General features: G+C 46.9%; 1 protein-coding gene across 6 annotated transcripts in view; it reads right to left on the bottom strand.

The window, feature by feature from the left end:
* Positions 1–17,964, bottom strand: part of PTH2R (parathyroid hormone 2 receptor) — a 95,851-nt gene extending 77,887 nt beyond the window's left edge. For 2 of the 6 annotated variants that reach the window (XM_053283774.1, XM_053283778.1), the window contains exon 1: positions 14,408–14,527. Coding sequence is in view for 1 of the 6 variants with exons in the window: in XM_053283773.1 (XP_053139748.1) it covers positions 17,298–17,366 (69 nt within the window). In the remaining 5 variants the exon portion in view is untranslated. Of the gene's footprint in view, positions 1–13,350; positions 13,392–14,407; positions 14,528–17,297 lie in introns of those variants that run through there. The other 4 variants (XM_053283773.1, XM_053283775.1, XM_053283776.1 and 1 more) reach the window with 4 other exon arrangements.
* Positions 17,965–19,313: the final 1,349 nt, after the last annotated feature.

Here is a 19,313-nt window from a genome sequence, read left to right as displayed (position 1 = left end):
ATGGATACGAAAAAGTTAAAACCCACGTGGTTTTAACCATAGTTCCTAGAGGACTGGAACCATTTTGTCTGCAGGAGCCTAGGAGGAGCCATATTGTGGTTAATTTCTTTTTTTTTTAAATTGACTTTCCTGTGGGTTTGGGGGGTATTGGGTCCTTTTGAGGACATTCCTGGGTACATGGGGGGGATTCCTGGACATATGGAGACCCTGCAGAGCCCACCAAAGATGACTATTTTTATCATGGTGAACTATCCCAAGAATCAGACAAGAAGGACCGATTTTACTAAGGAGAATCTGAATCAGGATTTTAAGCATACAGAAAGATATTCAAACAGGAATTTTAATGTTAACTTGATGCAAAGCGATGAAAAGTTCATTTTTTATTCTGGTTCTTCTGTTCATATTTCAAATAATCTGGGTTTCTATACTGAACTGTTTGATATTCCTGAAGAGACTGTTTATTTGGGCAATAATACTACAATTAAAGCCAAGAAGAAAGGCAAAGGAATTTTGTATTGCAAATTGCTGGATGGATCTGTTAAACCATTTTTTCTTAAAGATGTTTTGTATATCCTTGACTTCTCAAGCTCCTTGATTTCAATATCCAAGCTAGCAATAGCATTTACATTTATATACCGCTTTATAGCCGGAGCTCTCTAAGCGGTTTACAATGATTTAGCATATTGCTCCCAACATTCTGGGTACTCATTTTACCGACCCTGGAAGGATGGAAGGCTGAGTCAACCTTGAGCCCCTGGTCAGGATCGGACTTGTAACCTTCTGGTTACAGGGTGGCAGTTTTACCACTGCGCCACCAGGGGCTCTAGAGAAACAAGGCTGTGAACTGTATATTAAAAATGGACAATGTGTTGTTACCCAGAATGGAGAGGTTTGCCTCGTAGGCTCTAAATCCAAAGGTCTTTATCGTGTGGAGGAGCAATCTACAGACAGAGAAAGACCAGCCCAGTCTAAACCTGAGGCATACCAGCCCAATGAAGTGAACCTTGCTAAGTCATGCCTGCATGAAAACTGCTTGCAACTGTGGCATAGACGCCTAGGACACAGGAGCTATGAGTCAATCCAGAACATGAAGGAAAAGGGATTAGCTAATGGCATTGATTTTGTACCATGTGACATTGTAACTAACTGTGTTTGTTGTCTTGAGTCCAAAGCAGTTAACAAGCCATTTCCTAAGCAGAGTGAAAGGAAGACCGGAAGACCCCTAGAGCTGATCCACAGCGATATATCTGGACCACTACCAGCAACCATACAGGTGAAACTCGGAAAATTAGAATATCGTGCAAAAGTCCATTAATTTCAGTAATGCAAATTAAAAGGTGAAACTGATATATGAGACAGACGCATTACATGCAAAGCAAGATAAGTCAAGCCTTAATTTGTTATAATTGTGGTGATCATGGTGTACAGCTCATGAAAACCCCAAATCCACAATCCCAGAAAATTAGAATATTACATGGAACCAAGAAGACAAGGATTGTAGAATAGAACAATATCGCACCTCTGAAAAGTATAAGCATGCATATGTATTCAGTACTTGGTTTGGGCCCCTTTTGCAGCAATTACTGCCTCAATGCGGCGTGGCATGGATGCTATCAGCCTGTGGCACTGATGAGGTGTTATGGAAGACCAGGATGCTTCATTAGCGGCCTTCAGATCTTCTGCATTGTTTGGTCTCATGTCTCTCATCCTTCTCTTGGCAATGCCCCATAGATTCTCTATGGGGTCAGGTCAGGCGAGTTTGCTGGCCAATCAAGCACAGTACACTGTATACTTTTCAGAGGTCCGATATTGTTCTATTCTACAATCCTTGTCTTCTTGGTTCCATGTAATATTCTAATTTTCTAGGATTGTGGATTTGGGGTTTTCATGAGCTGTACGCCATGATCATCACAATTATAACAAATTAAGGCTTGACTTATCTCACTTTGCATGTAATGCGTCTGTCTCATATATCAGTTTCACCTTTTAATTTGCATTACTGAAATTAATGGACTTTTGCACGATATTCTAATTTTCCGAGTTTCACCTGTAGGTAATCAAAAATATTTTCTAACAATAACAGATGACTTATCACGATACACGTGTGTATTTCTACTAAAGGAGAAATCACAGAAGCTCGAGAAACTCCAGGAATATGTGGCCATGGCAAGCAACAAATTTGGCTGGAAGCCAAAGATCCTGTGCACAGACAATGGAGGAGAATATATGTCCAGCGCCACACAGCAGTTCCTGAGAGAACATGGAATCGTGCATCAAACCACAGTAGCTTCCAACGCATCACAGAATGAAGTGTCAGAAACCAGAAGTCTACTGGACATGGTAAGATGCATGCTTGCTGATGCACACCTCCCACAGGAATTCTGGGGAGAAGGCATCATGACTGCTGCATACATACAAAACAGAATACACACAAAGCCTATAGGAACAACACCATATTAACTTTGGCATGGTCATAAGCTGTCCATAACGCATCTGCGTGTCTTTGGAAGCATGGCTTACTCATACATCCCAAAGGAAAAAAGGTCTAAGTTAGGGGCTAGGGCCACAAAAGGGATTTTTGTAGGCTACTCAGCACAATCCAAAGGCTACAGAACTCTGGATCCTGACACCAACAAGATAACCATAAGCAGAGCGGTGTATTTTTATGAGAATGAAAGAGCTACACCTTCAGAGGGGGCCTACACCGAAGCAAGCAACCAGACCAAACACCCTGATGACTGGATTATGCTTCCTGATCTCAGACGAATTGAGGAGGAGGAGACAGCAGATCCAGATCCAACCACACTCGACACAGAGACCCCCAGCGATCCACCAGGCACACCTGAGATAATGGAAGAGACCACAGAGGGTGAGGTGAGGCGATCAATGCGCTCAAACAGAGGTGTTCCAGCTCCGAGACTGTCCTACCTCACAAGAACAGCAGAACAACCAAAACCTTCATCATGGGAGGAAATATCCCAGCTACCAGAAGTCCAGAAGTGGAAACAAGCTGCAACTGAAGAGCTTGAGGCTCTACAGAAAAACAAAACCTGGACTCTTACTAAGTTACCTCAAGGAAGGAAAGTTATAGGCTGCAAATGGGTTTTCAAACTCAAACATGATGCTGATGGTGAGATTCAGCGCTACAAAGCCAGATTAGTAGCAAAAGGATATTCACAGAAATATGGAGAAGATTATGATGAAACCTTTGCACCAGTGGTTAAACATACCACAGTAAGGACTCTTAAGTATTGCTGCTAGCAAAGGAATGCATGTTGAACACCTAGATGTGAAAACTGCATTCTTGCATGGTGAACTAGAAGAGGATATTTACATGCAACAACAACCAGGTTTCTTAGAGAAAGGCAAAGAGGACTATGTATGCAAACTGCAAAAGAGCATTTATGGTTTAAAACAGGCTGCCAGTGCATGGAACATAAAACTAAATGATATGCTGCTTCAAGCAAACTTCAAAAGAAGCAACGTGGATCCCTGTCTATACACGAGGTGCATAGATGGCAAGTGGACCTACATTTTGGCGTACGTTGATGATTTGATTCTTGCCTATGAAAATCCAGATGACAGCAAGGAAATAATGAATCATCTGAACAGAGATGTGGAAGTCAAGCAACTTGGCAACATTGCACACTACTTGGGCATTCAAGTACAAAGAGAGAAAGATGGAAGTTTCCTCATCAACCAAGAACAGAAAATTAAAGACTTGATAAACCTGCTCAGACTGGAAAATGAGAATCCTACACCAACTCCAATGGAAGTGAAATACACAACGCAAGAAGATCAAACTGAGCCACTATCTGACAACCACAGATATCGTGAAGCATTGGGTAAGCTTTTATACATTAGTACACTCACTAGGCCAGATAGTAGTACAGCAGTTGGCTTACTTTGCAGAAAGACTGCATCACCAACAGTCAAGGACTGGAATGCAATTAAGAGACTTGTTAGGTACCTAAAGGGTACTGCACACTTTAAGCTCAAGCTGCCAGCTAACAGTCAACCAAAACTAGAAGCATACGTAGATGCAGACTGGGGTGGAGACCGAACAGAAAGGAAATCCACAAGCGGTCACATAATTTTCTATGGAGATGGAGCCATAAGCTGGTCAAGCACAAAGCAAGACATAGTGGCATCATCAACCACTGAAGCAGAATATGTATCAGCTGCACAGGGCTGTCACGAGATACGATGGCTGTGTCAACTACTGAAGGACATAGGTACAGATGTACCACAGCCCATTCCAGTGTATGAAGACAACCAAAGCTGCATTCAACTCTCCAAACAAGAAGATGTAAAGGGGCGTACCAAACATATTGATGTGAAGTACCATGTAGTGAGAAGTCTGCAGGAGGATGGACTAATCAAGCTGATCTACTGCCCAACAAATGAAATGCTTGCAGACATACTCACTAAGCCACTACCAAGACCCTGCTTCGAAAAGCTGAGAGAGAAAATGAATCTTGTGAACTGAGTTACGAGACATCGAGAGGGGGTGTTGGAAGTTAAAGGACTTTGCACTGTCTCGTCTCAGACAGTGGAGGACAGACTAGTGAGTCAGAGGGCTAGAGGTTTAAGACATTGGTCATCCCTTCTCCACTGCTCTGATACTATCCCTTTGATATGTAGATTGCTAATCTCAGGGACTAACTTCCTTCCTCTCCTCTCTTCCCTACCTGCCCTTCTACCTTGCAACATGGCAAGCCTCTCTCCCTGCACCATATGTGCAGAGAAGATGCAGAATCCATCTGCATCCAGCTAGATAGATTAGAGATCCTAACTCCTCACTTTCCTATCTAGAATGGAGTTCCTTAATAAATGCCTTTTATATTGACTTGAAACTATGAATTGGCTCCAAGTTACTTTACTCTCAGCATACACGCATGCCTAACTAAACTACCGCTGTGTTGTGCCTCTGTGCACTCTGCTATAATGAGAAAGGGAGTCTCTCACCACAGAGAATTTCCAACACATACAACCTTCAGCATATTGAATACTGAGGCACTTCACACACATTACCACCATGATCTTTTCAATAACCCTGTTTAGCTTGGTGAATATTATAAACCCCAGACTGCAGAGAAGGGGCAGTGTTTTGCCTAGGAGAGGCAAGAAGTTCCTGTGAGAAGCAGAGATTAGCATGTGGATTATCCAATTGCTTCTTGGAACTGGCTTGCTTCAAATGACCCATGAGGAGATATCAATTTAACCCAAATGAGCTTTTGAAGAAGCCAAGTGCATTCCAATTATCTTTGCGTGGGATGGGCTGTCAACAAGAGAAGGAAAGTGCAAGAAAAAGCTCATGGCAAGGACAAATGTGATTCCCACTTCTGTCCTTTGATCATAACTAAACTGTAGTCCTGAAGGTTTATTACCTCTCAACAAAAGGGGATGTTGCTTATATAAGTTGAGGGATTCCTTATTGCTCAGTGAAAGCATGCTTCTTCGATAATGAACAGAGAAACCTGCCTGTCCCATTTTTATCATAATAAATCATTACAGGAAAGAAGAGTACTTTGTTAACATCTTATCAAAAGGAGATGGAAGACTCATCCCTCTGAAGGAAACGGGTAGTGATCAATTATTAGTGTCGTTTCTTTTCAGGTGATCAATCCAGGCAACAGGAAATGCCTTGGAAACAGAAGGGGCATTTCTGGAGGTCTGTCTTTTCTCTTTGGATTGTTGCTATGGGGTTTGGGGGTTCTTAGTTCTGGGGTTGTCTTTTGATATTGTTGTGGTTTTGGTTGTTTCTGTATGTGTTTTGTTCTTGTTAAGCCACCTGAGACCCAAAAAAGCAACTGTGGCAAAAAGACAGGATAAAGATGCTTTACAATGTACCTGAGTGACTACTTTTGCTATTTTGTGCAAACAGGCGCGCGCACACAGTTTCCTGGCAACTATACAGTACCACAAAGGGCATGCGTGTTCATCACTTACAGAAACTTTTTCAAAACTAGTGGGGCGGGTGAAGGGAGTACAAGTGAGTTGTATCTTCTTGTTCCATTGCTTGCCATGAAAGTCCCAAGTGAGTACACACATCTCCTTCCTCCTTTTCAAATGCAGGGTCACAGGAGAGCATGCACATCTGAGCAGAGTGAGGGAAGATGCACTTCCTCTACATTACAGCTTCTACTTCAAACATTACAGAAAAGCAGGTGACAGTCAGTGAAAGGCACTTCTATTAGCTGTCCTTTCCTTCTTTCTCATAACAGCCAAAGCCACTCTCAGTTACTGCAGCATCAAGTGATGACCTGGTTGTGTCAGGCATCAAAGATCAAGCACCACCAACAGAGTTTTAACAAGACCTCTAAGACAGCCATTCTCCATAGAGGCAGTTCACATGTTCAGCTGTGAGATACTAAGGCTGTTCACACAAGCAGACCTACCAAGGCTTGCACAGCCCTAGTGGGGCTGCTCGTGTGAAGCGCCCAAACTGAGGCCAGTCCCGGCACTGCCCTGCCAGGTAGTCTGGGATTTCCCCCTGGGCTTTTACAGAGGTAAGAGGGCATGCAGGCAGCTCAAGCAGACACAGAGCCAGGCAAGAAGAAATCCTCCAATGCACCATGCACTGACAATATCTGGAGGCTGGGCTGTGTTCGAGCTGAACGGCCCAAAGACTGCAGCAGATCATCTGGAGGGAAGGTGAGAGCGTGCCTGCCTTCCTCCCAGCAACTCCTTCGTTGGCCAAATGACCTTACTGAATGTCAAAATCAGATGACCTTTGTATGTGGTCTGGAAACTGCAGTTGGTCCAGAATGCGGCAGCCAGGTTGGTCTCTGGGACATCTAGGAGAGGCCACGTTACTCCTGTGTTGAAAAGCTACACTGGCTGATACATTTCTGGGCAAAATACAAGGTGCTGGTTATCCTCTCTAATAAAAGGCTTGGTGTCCGTCCGTGGACGGACACCAAGCGTGTGTCCGTGCCTCCCTGGCCTCTTCTGGGCATGCGCGAAGCGCATGGCCAGAAGGAGCCAGGGAGGCAGGACCGCCAGCACCCGGCGGCCATCTTGGGCGGCCAGAAGCGGCCGCCCCGAAGAAGCTGGGTAAGCGGCGGCGGGGGACACTGGCCGAGGCGGCGGCAAAGCCGCCGCCTAGGCCAGAGGAGGCGGCGCGGCCAAGGAGGCAGCAGAGCCATGGCCGAGGCCTGGCCGTGCCGCCGCTTACCCGGCTTCTTCGGGGCGGCCGCTTCTGGCCGCCGGACGAGGCGGCAGACAAAACAATGCGGCGGTGGGCCCGGGCAGCGGTGGCCCAGGCCAGAGCCGCGATGGGTGGCGGGCCCAGCCGGAGCCGCGGGCGGCGGTGAGTGGCGGGCCCGGCCGGAGCCCCGGGCGCCGGGGGGTGGCGGGAGAGGGAATGGCGGCGAAAGTCTGGAGCGCAGAGCTCCACTAGCGCCCGTTAACCAACGGGCTACAAAACCACTAGTTAGCTATAAAGCCCTAAACAGCTTAGGCCCCAGGTATTTAAGAGAACGTCATCTTCACCGTGAGCCCCATTGCCCATTAAAGATCACTGGGAGAGGTTCGTCTGCGGCTGCCACCAACTCGTCTGACAGCTACCCAGGGACAGGCCTTCTCTGTTGCTGCCCCTGGACTCTGGAATGCGCTCCCTGTTGAAATAAGAGCTTCCCTATCTCTGGCAACTTTCTAAAAAGGCACTGAAGACACATTTATTCACCCAGGCTTTTAATTAAATGTATAGTTAATACTTTTAATATTGGGGTTTAAATGATTTTAATTGTGTTTAATGTAAACTGCCCAGAGACGCAGGTTTTGGGTGGTACAGAAATATGTTAAATAAATAAATGATATTGTGCGATGCAATATAGCTACAAGTGTGAATCAGCAGGTGGCTTTGGAAGGGATGAATCTGGCGTGCCATTGTTTATGGGTTCAGAGTGTTGTTTGCTTAATTATATTTACAGGTCATGGCTGTATTGACTGCAATCTCTGCTGGGGCCTCTAATGTGAGCAATTACTTTTAGAATGCTGCTTTTAAAAAGATACCTAATGGAGCCAGGTTTCACGCAGCACTGGGAAGACCCTGTGCAGCTGAACTTCCTGACCTATTGCTTACCCAGTCCTGAGCTGCTCTCTGAAAACACAGTTAACTCAACTGATCTCCCCAGGCCAGCAAAGACCTCCTCTGCCCCTTCTGCTGGCAAAATCAATGCGAAGCGAAGACTGCTGATGCACATCTGAAATACCTGAAGCTATCCGATTAGATGGAGGAGAGAAAGGGGCCCAATACTGACTCACATTGCAATGAAATTCTCATGTTTAAGCACATATCATAAAGCAATCTGAATAGGGGGCAAAAAGACTGAATATTTTTATTTACATGCATGAACCAACCTATTAATTTCACCACAATTGCTGCAAGAGAGATGCATCTGCTAATAAAAAATCCTCAAGACAAAAAAAGTCAACTGAATGGTTTTTAAAAGCTTGAGCTAGCACTGATGCATACACAAGATCACCCTTGTATTCTGCAATGACTAATTTAGAATAACTGCCTTGGTTTCATATTCAGTATGTAACCAGGATTAGAGCTGCTGCTTTATCCTTAAACATCTATTAAAAGCACGTGGAAGAACCACCCATTCATAAGCCTTTAACCACTCCAGTTATGGATAAGTGAGAGTGTTAAAAGAATTTAAGGAGGGTACGTACTTAAGATCCACATTAAGTAATGTTCCACATGTACCATGTGGGTGTTTACACACATTGTACTAAGAATATATTTTATCCTGGAATGTGCAACTTGTGAATATTGTTTGTTTTAATTATCTATATATGCTTTCCTTCAATAAAATATGCCCAGTGCAGCTTTCAAGCTAACAAACAAAGAATAAACAAAATAAACACTTTAGAAAGCAGAAGAGAATCTCTCCCTTTCTTGTTGCAATTCTTCACCCTGAGTGAGTGGAGCAATATACAGAGGGGCCTAAGAAACCAGTGCAGCCTCCCCTCCACCATCAGTTGGCCTCCATGTGCAAGACACTACTATTATGCCAAGCAAGTCGCATCCCTGCAAGCCAATTCCGTCTAAATGAACATGCCTTCCAACCTCATCTTTGCACACTCAGTAGCTCACTTTGGCCCCCTTCAAGTGGCTTTGCTCCTACTTCTACTGCGATTAGCCAACAGCTTGGAAGGAGGAGCAATCTGTTGGATGCCTAAATAGGAAGCATGGAGAGGCCCCCTCTTAGAAGGCTATGCAGTAGGGGGTGTGTGCACAGAATCGGGAAGCCCAGTTCAAATCGAACTGGACTCAAACTGAACCAGGCCCAGCTTGGTTCCATACATATCAAGCCGGGCCCCAGTTCGGCTTGAGGCCAAATCAGTTCGGACCCAGCTTGAAGAAGTTCTAAGTGTGTGTGTGTATGTGTGTGTGTGTGTGTGTAAGAGAAAGAGAGAATATGAATAAACTGGCTGGGTCTGGTGGCCTCTGGGGGTGCTGCCATGTGGCTGATGAGGGAGGTCATCAAAGATTCCTCTCCCCCCACCAGCCTCCCCCACTGGTCTTCTTTGGGCCGGTTGACCTGTTTACAGGCCTTTTTGGCCCTCTGCCTGCTTGCGGTGGCCATTTTGAAGGCTCCCATGCATGCGCACTGGCCATTTGCGTGCCTGGGTCACACTGAGGGTCATGACCCAGTCGTGTATGTATATACACACACACACACACACACACACACACACACACACACACACACACACACATACATTTAGAACCCCTGAGCCGGCCTGGGGAGTTTGGCTTGAAGTTGGGGCATTACTTGGTTCGAGGACGTGCCATCCAACAGGCCCGGTTTGATGGTGAACTCGCTCGACCTCACATCCCTACTGGGCAGGGCAATACATGGCATGACACTGGTGCACCAAGCACAGGGAAGGAGAGGCTGCACACAGGTTCCTTATGCAACTTAAACCACCTATTTGCAACTGAAGACTGCAACTTAATCTTGTAGACAATGCTGGCTTTTCATGGGCTTTACCAACATGAGAAATGAACACCACACGGCCAGCTGGTCAGTCTGCTAACGAGGTTTGGTGAAGCAGCCCTCTCAGCGGGGGAGATCGCCGGCTGGCGACCTCTACCGGCCTGCTGCTTCTGGTTGCCTCCATTGATGGACTACCTCCCTCAGACCATACCTAGCGGCAGCTATGCAGCTCCCCGCTCCTGCCTCTGGCATTTTCAAAAGCCAGAGGGGAAGAAAGATTGAAGAACTGTGGTTTAGAGTAGCGTAAAAGTGAAGAGTAGGAGATTAGAGTAGAGGGCTGTTCCCTCTCCTCCCTGCTTCCTTCAGCTGTCATCCCCTCTGGCTTGTGAAGTTTGTGAAGCAGAGGGGAAGGGGGAGAGCAGCAGTCTTCCCTCTAAAGCATGTGCACGTGCATGCGCACACAAGTTCTTTGAAGTCTGCTCAGTTAATTTTAGATCCCGCTCCGACTGAATCAGGAAGGCCCCACTCTGAATATACATGCGCACACAATGCTTTGACACTGCCGCCCAGAACAAAAGTTATTCCGCACACAGATGAAAAAAAATTAGAGAGAATACTGGAGAGCAGCAGTGGTGCCATCATCATTAATGTGCCACAAGTAAGGTAAGAGGGAGGGAACCCAGCCAGGGTGGGCTGGGATGGGGGGGGGGCAAGAACCATAGCACACAGGAGCTAAAGGGAGCAAGAAGCCCTGCTGGGAGGGGTGGGGAAGAAAAGCAGTGTGCTTAGTGGCATACCACCGGGAAGATGGAAAAGAGCTGGGGTTGGAGGGGAAGAATGGATGCTGATGGGGCAGTGCATCCACTGTGCATGCTGATTGGGAAGTGGTTATGAAAGGCTGGGGTGGCAGCTACTGAACCACCTCAGGTGTTGTGGGGTAGAGAGTCTGGGCCAGTTCTGGAAAGCCACCTCAAATTACTAGCCATTTTCAACATCAGCAAATAAAACTGGACTTTTCCATGCACGGAATGGGACAGATTTGAATCAAGGGTCACACTGAAATAGGATGGATTTGCATTGGTAGCCAGGAATGTAAGTCAGAAATGGCAAAGGGGTCTGAGACTTCCTCCTTTATATACAGGTTTTCTGAAAGGTTCAGAGACATTTACATCTTCTTTTTAAATTACAGTTTAAAACTAACAGAATATTAAAACAGCCAACATGAAGCAGCATTTTCAACTAAAAGCCTGATGGAAGAGTGTGTTTGGTTCTCCTTCCAAAACATCAGTTTTCCTTACTTCTTCAGTTCCCTTCAAGAATCCCTTCCGTTCTCTTCAAGGGGGGCGGACAGGATATTTTCAGTGACAACCAGAAACATTTATCTGTTTGCAGAATTCAAACTGTATATATATGGGTACACTGAAAGATGCCTCCACCTCCCTACACACACACAGAGGCGTAACTAGGGAAAATGGCGCCTAGGGCAAGCACTGAAATTGCGCCCCCCTACGCCCACGCCCCCCCCGTCCAAATATCTGACATGCATCTTTCTGAAAACTTGTCTTTTACCATAATATTAGCTCAAAGATACAAAAATACAAAAATACAAAAAATACAAGTGTATGCATAGGATTGTAGTCTTAAACAATCTCCACTCATCTTCTACAGAGTTAAAATTAGCATTAAGAAGAAATCAGCTGCTTAAGACATTCTAGAAGGGAAAATATATCACAACTGCCCAATCATGAGTAGAGATTACCTTGGCCCTTTCTGCTAAGTGCCATTCTGTTTCTGAGATGCAACTTCCATTGTGAAGGGGCCAGGGAGTTGTGAAAATTAAGAAAGATTTTGATTCAGTGTTGGAGTGTCATCACTTATCTGTTGCTTAGGACTCACCGAGGCCACTGAATACAAATTAGCTATGAGTGCCCTACGCTGAAGTGTAATTTCAGAATGAGCTGACTCGTTCTTCACTCTAAAGTTCACCTGATGATTATTTGGCTAAGGAGAACTAATGAATTCACTAGTCACAAGCAGAGAATCAAGGAAGCTGCTGTTCTTTAGAGGATCCACCAACTTGGACTGGTAATGAAAGAACATTTCAGCAACACATTCAATCAGCCTCTGCAAGGTGAACTGCTTTTTTCAAAGTCTCTTTACAACTCCAATCACTTCAACTTCACAGGGTTGTTGTGAGAAGAAACTCAAATATGTAGTACACTGCTCTGGGCTCCTTGGAGAAAGAGCGGGATATAAATGTATAAATAAATAAATAAATAAATAAATAAACTTCTAACCATTCTTTGGAAGCCTCCCTCTTTCTGTAGGCTGCCAAGCACAAACTATAAATAGGCATCTCATTAAGATTTGGAGTCCTTTCCAGGCCTTTACAAAGCTCTCCTAGTATGGCAAACATGTGGGAATTAGTACCAATAAAAAAGGTGACTGAGTCAGAATGGGAGGTCCAGCACATACAAGAACAAGGGTATCAATAGGGTGAGCAAATGCAAATACATCCTTTGAGAATTTGACAAATAAATCTCTATATGGGGTAGAAAGTAAAGAGCTATTTCAAGCATTCTGTTTTGCAAAACTTGCCATCATTGTACAGTTTCCCAAATATCTGTTATTTGATTTATTGAAAACTCATCACAGTCAGTCAGTTTTTAATTAATGCAAACTGGGAACAACAATAGAAACTCTATTCAATGTACCTAGCCTACCAGTGATTTTTTCCCCAAAAGGGAATTTGAACTAATATATCAGAAAATGAGGAGCTATAAACATGATTAATAAGCATATTAGACTTTCCTTATCACATTTGTTGGCAGTTTTTATCTGGTCACAGCTGAAATTCCATGGAGAAATGGAATTTCAATTCTAAGCAACGTAGAACTGTATTTTGGTCATTTTCCAGTAGGAAAACAGACTTATATGATGATGGCACCTCTGTCTCTTACATAGGAAGCTAGATCAACAGTTCATCATGAGTTTATCCTGAAAATGGTGCATTCAGATTCACAGTACCACAATAAATCTATGCTCGTGCTCTTTAATTATAGTTGAAGACTTAACATTTCAAAGAGGGGAATGGAGGAGGAGGCTTGGGAAAGAGAGTGAGCGTGCAGGGCGCAAGATAGAGAGAAGGAGGGAAATGGAGGAGACGGGAAAGAGAGAGTGAGAGAGTGAGAGGGGGAAGTGGAGGAGACTTGGGAAAGAGAGAGCAAGAGAGTGAGACAGAGAGAAGGAGGGAAGTGGAGGAGACGGGAAAGAGAGAGCGAGAGAATGAGAAGGAGGGAAGTGGAGGAGACTTGGGAAAGAGAGAGCGAGTTAGAGAGAAGGAGGGAGCTCAATGGAGCCATTTCAGAAAGCCAAACTGGGGAAGGTTAGTCACCTATAGCAACCTGGCTGCAACATTCCACACCAATAGCAATTTCGAGCCTTTTCTGCCGCTGGAAACCCAAGCCCCTGGGTCACTCCATTTACCCGCCAATGAGAACGGCAAGGGGGAGGCGCAAAAGAGTGCCTCGAGACTTCTGGGAGCAGTTATTGCAGTGCAGAGCCAAGAAGGAAGAACCTAGAGAGTGCCTAATCAGTTTTAAAACTCTCTTCTACGTCCTGCTCTGCCTGGCATTCACCAATAGCTGTACACACACACTACAGGAGTACACACACACCCAAAGCTCCCTAACGCGCTGGGTCCTCACCCTACTGCCACCCGCTCCGAGCTTCTGTCTCCCCCACCCCCTTTGCCCACTTCAGTCATACTGCAGCTCCTCAATGGAAAGCCATATTGAGGCTGGAAAATGTGAGGGTGGGATTGAAGCGAAGGCAGGTAGTGCTCCTAAGGCTCGGGCCCGACACTTTTTCCACAGCCCTCTGGGCATAAAAGGGAGACTAGGATGTATATATACATAATCCGCGCGCCCCCCCACACACACACACCAGGTTATGGATCTTGCTCTGCTCAGCTCGGTGCGACTTCCCCGTCGCGCCGAAAACCCCTGCTTAGATAATAGCACGCAACGCAGGCGAGGCACACAATCAAGGCATCTGCAGCCGCAGCGGGCCAGGCTGAGGGAGGTGAGGGGCTGCGTCCCCCATAAAACCCAAGGAAGCAGGCGGCAGCAGCGGCCGCAAAGTGCACTGGAGCATTCGTAATGTGCCCAACAACGCAACAGCCCAAAGGGTGGCGGCCAGGGGAGGGCGTGGGAGACAAACAGCAGCAGGTTCAGGTGCTCCAGCTGCACAATGGAGCAGCCTCACCTGCAGCCCGGGAAGGGGGACGGCAGGCGGGCGGGCAGACAATGCAGCGCCACCGACAACTACTTATGCGAAGGAGCGGGGCCACCCATCTTCACAGCCACAGCAGGGGGTTCGGGGCGGGAGGCTGGCCAAGCAGCAGGTCAGCAAGTCCGTCTCCGAGCATGAAGCCCCCCTCCCTCCCCCACCTTCGCAGGCTGGGCTCTGCTACAGCATCCGCCTCTGCTTCATCTCTAGCCTCGCCTGTCAGGCCCTTGGGACTCTTCTCCTCTCAGCAACACCACGCAGCGCTTCTCATCCAAAGAGCCGGAAACACACCGATAAGTGCAGCTGCAGGAAAAGGAATAATCCACCTCGGGCAAAGAGCGCGCTCCCCCCCCCCCCGAAAGCCACTAGAGGGCCTCTTTCTGGCCTGCCGATAAGTTCCGTCGACAGTGAGCATTAAACTAGGCGCCCGCCGCGGCGCCCACCGCCAAGCCAGGCCAGTAGCAATGGGGGGGGCGCAGGCACCGTGCGGAAGGGACCGCTCGTGTGGGAGGGGGCGCCGACGCGCTCCCTTGACTGCTGCTGCTGAGCCGGAGAAATTTTTATTTTAAATTTTTTAAAATATATATATATATATATATTTTGGGATTGGCGGGGGTCATGGCGTCGCCCCCCACATGACCTGCAAAGATGGTGCCGGGGGCACGTGCCCCCCTGCCCCCCCTATCGTTACGCCTCTGCGCGCGCGCACACACACACACACACACACAGAGCTATCAACATTGTTATGGTATTTCTATAACATTAAAAAAGTTGAGTCGTTCAGCACATTCCAACTACTGTACTAAAGGAGTTCGATGCTGACATTTTACCTCTCTGCCTTGAAACTTCAGACAAGAAGCTGCCCTCAAAACAGTAGTCAGAAACCAGTTACCCTGTGCAAGCCAAACCACACGTGGGTCAGAACGATGGGTTGTGATAATTCCAAAGAAGCCTCAGATTGGTATGGAAGCGGCTGGGCAAATTCTGTTATTACTCAAGAACATGTTCATACTTGCAAGATTCAAGCTGTACTTATTAGTTTATATCAATATTATCAGGACACTTTCACAATAGATGGAAAATTGAAATTTGGCACACACCTCATGGAAGATAACCCAATTGCTAGAAAAGTGTGAAAATGAGACCTTTTATATAAATGAATATTTTAAATAAATAAATAAATTTGAAAAGAAATGTTTAATGGTCAAAGCGCAGGATGCAACGTGTACCACATAAAAGCTTCCACCATTCCAACAGAAAGGAAGACAAGCAACTCTTCTGATGGAATGAAGGGGTGTGGGAGTTTCCCTTTTACACTTAAATCAGCCTTGAATCGGAAGACAGGAAGAGTTGACAACAGCAGCCAGAACATAAGGCTAATGTGTGACAAGCTACAAATGCTACGGAATAGAGGGGATCTGGATCTCCCCTTAACCCTAAGACATTTTTCAGACAGAGCTATTAGCTCACAATTCCTCCAGAATGAGAGCTATCAGGGAGCATTTCACATATGATTGGAGGTTTTCATTGCACGTTAGAGTGTATCCCAATTTATAGCGGGGTTAAAAATCCAGTTTTTGTGTTGGTTTGGGGGGGCAACTTTGAATTTGCAGTAAAGCCTTGCAGTAAACTCGAGGTAAATCCTGCGGTGCAAAAAATGCCCATAAGAACATAAGAGCAACCTTGCTGGATCAGACCATGGCCTATCTAGTCCAGCATCCTGTTTCAAAACAGGAGCCCATAGGCAAGAGGCATGCCGTCTTTCCTGCTGTTGCTCTCCTGCAACTGGTATCCTTAGACTGGAGACAGGGGCAGAGCCACCACTGTGTGAATGGGTTGAAAGAACCTGGGCTGCCAAGAGGAACATAGGAAGCTGCTATATACTGAGTCAGACCATTGGTCCATCTAGCTCAGTATTGTTTTCACAGACTGGCAGCGGCTTCTCCAAGGTTGCAGGCAGGAATCTCTCAGCCCTATCTTGGAGAAGCCAGGAAGGGAACTTGGAACCTTCTGCTCTTCCCAGAGCAGCTCCATCCCCTGAGGGCAATATCTTACACATCAGGTCTCCCATCCATATGCAACCAGGGTGGATCCTGCTTAGCTATGGGGACAAGTCATAGATGCTACCACAAGACCAGCTCTCCTCTCTGAAATGAAAAGACCCGCCAAGGCCCGCAGGGGAGCATGACTCGGGCTCCGGAAGATCCCTGAGAGAACTCCCCCCGCCCACGCCTGGGCTCTGGAGAGCCCCAAGCGAGTTCTCCCATGCCTTTTTCAGGCAGCGCTTGCTGCCTGACAGCAATTTCCCTTTCTCTCCCTTGCTGGAGGGAAAGAAAGAGAAATACATGCTATCAGGCAGCAAATGCTGCCTGAAAAGGAGAGGGTAGAGCTCGCTCGGAGCTCTCCAGAGCCCAGGCGTAGGCGGGGGGAAGTTCACTTGGGGCTCTTCTGGAGCCTGAGCCATGCCCCCCCCCCGCGCATGACGTCACGCAGATTAGATGCATTTACTGATCACATTCAATTTACAAAAAGTAGCTAATTGGTTGAAACTGATGGATTCCCAATGGCCATCCATCCTGAAATTAAAACACATGCCATTTAATTCATGTGGTTGCGAGCACCCCCTAGCGTTTCATTAAGGCATTTTATGAAGGCCCCTGACGATGTCTCAATCCAGAAACTTTTATTAACCAGCTTGATACAGCTATCAAGAAATTCAAAGTCCCCGTCAAAGGCGATTAAGAAGAATGGTAGGGTTTTTTCCCCTGTCTCAATAGAATTCACACACACACCCCGCCCATGTCACCTCTGGATTGTAGAAGGCCAGATCTTAGGCATTTTAAAGGGGAGTGATTGCCCGAGTCTGGAAAACTTTTTGTTTCGAGACATAGCAAACACCGCAGCGCAGCAGCTGCCTTTGGAAAGCATGGCTAGAAACTCTTAAGATCGCGCGTTTTCTTCTCTTCGGAGTCCTTTCCCCCTTCCAGACAGGCAAGCGTGCTAGCCACTGCCCGTGCTGAGGAAAAGCAGGCGAGGTTGGGCGCTCCCTACCTGTGCCATAGCCAGGAAGCAGCCACTCACGGCAAGGAATCCCAGGACGGGAGGCATCCGGTTTGCCATTGGCGCGCCCTGCACTGCGCGCGTGGGTCAAATCAGAACCGGCACGGCCACCACTTTGCTTGTTGAGGGCTCCGGGCAAAGGAAGGCGAGACGCCCCGCCGCCACGGAGGACACCCAGGAGCAAAGACCGAGAGCCTGGAAGCGGCTCGGCGCCAGCGATCTGCCAGAATCGGACCTTTCCAGTCTTCCCCCGGCGTTTGAGCTTCTCGAGGCGGCGAAGGAAGGAAGGGCTCCTCTCTCGCTGCGTCTCTCTTGCCTGCCCTGCCACTCAGTCGGGAGCGATTTTGAGCAATCTGGGCCGTCAGGAGGGCGAAAAAAGACACGCTGCGTCAAACGCCTGCAGCGGGAGCGGAGGTAGGAGGCGGCGGCGGCAGAGGCAGAGGGGAGTCCGCCGCCCAGATACCGATGCTGCTCCTCTGCTTTTTCCCCTGTAGAGAAGTTAAACAAACCAAGATCCGAGGGATCTTCATCATCACCCGAGGCTTTCCTTTGGCCAATTAGCAGCAGCTTCAGCCGGCCGCCTTGAAGCTGGGGATTGGGAACGGCGCTCGGGGAGTGGGCGCGTAATCCTGTCCTCCTCTGCCGCGCGCCCCCGCCATCTAAATAACGCCCCCGCCGTCTCTGAAGTGGGCCCATGCAGCGGAACTCGAGAGTTCGGCCTCCCCAGGATTCTGCTGTTATGCCTTGAAGGTAACTTTTCGCAGTGCAATTCAGCTCAGCCGGTGGCAGGGCTGCAGCAGAATTGCTCAAGAAAGACAAGGAAAGGACAAATACTTTCACAAAGTACTAGCAGTGGGGTGAGAGGGGTATGTGTGTGTACAGGTAAAGTGTGCCATCGAATAGGTGTCGACTCCTGGCGACCAGAGAGCCTTGTGATTGTCTTTAGTAAAATACAGGAGGGGTTTACGGTACCATTGCCATCTCCTGCACAGTATGAGATGATGCCTTTCAGCTTCTTCCTATAGTGCTGCTGCCCGATATAGGTGTTTCCCATACACATGAGCTATACACATCACTCGCCAGGAAGCTCCAGACCACCCTTTAGAATAAGTGGCCTTTTATTGCCATCTTAAAGCTAATGAACCAGAATTTTTGGTAGAGTCCAACTTGGGAACAGGGGTGTAACTATAACTGAGCAGATGGGTTCCTGACAGCCCCTCAGTTCCCCCCTCCCTATTTTCTTCATTATCTCCCTCACTATCTCCCTCTGAGGGGCCACCAGGAAGAGGGGTGAACAGAGCCCCTAGCTATGCTCCTGCTTGGGAAACAACACATCATTCATCTCGAGGTCCCAGGGTTCGGGATAAGTTCTCACTTGATTGTGGGCAGCCAGTGACGTGACAAAGTCCTGAGAAGGAATGATCAAGTCTTTTGGGACCAGGAACAACACAAGCAAACAAATTGCAGAATATCTAGCGAAGGGGCATCATGAGCACAGAGAAGGAAAAGCAGGAGATTCTGTAGAACTTAAGGTAGTCATGTCTCATTTATTTCAATGGTGTTTAGTCATAACTTACTTAGTTGGGATCCTGCCTGTTGTCTCAATGTTTTGACTTGTTGGTAACCGAAATGTAGCCTTAAAGGGCTGCCAATTTATATACATATGAAAATTACAACTATAATTACAGTTATTACACATCTGATAAATTTAGAATATATATGTATTTATTTACTATTACATTTCTATACCATCATTTTAAAACCGCATGGTGGTTTACAGCAAAAAGAACAATAACAGCAAAACAAAACAATTAAAACAATAAAATCTCAGCTAAAAGCCTGGTTGAGAAGGTGTGTTTTCAGAGCCTTCCTAAAAGTAGCTAGAGACATTTAACTTCTGACTCCAGCAGGAAGTGTGTTCCAAAGCCCAGGGCAGCTGTAGAGAAGGCCAACCCCAAGTTACCACCAGATGAGCCAGTGGCAACTGTAGGCAGATTTCCCCAGATG

The sequence above is a fragment of the Hemicordylus capensis genome, chromosome 1 (assembly GCF_027244095.1).
Source record: "Hemicordylus capensis ecotype Gifberg chromosome 1, rHemCap1.1.pri, whole genome shotgun sequence".
Classification (NCBI taxonomy): Eukaryota; Metazoa; Chordata; class Lepidosauria; order Squamata; family Cordylidae; genus Hemicordylus; species Hemicordylus capensis.
The sequence above is the reverse complement of the archived record's forward strand: the minus strand, read 5'-3'. Positions and strand labels throughout refer to the sequence as shown.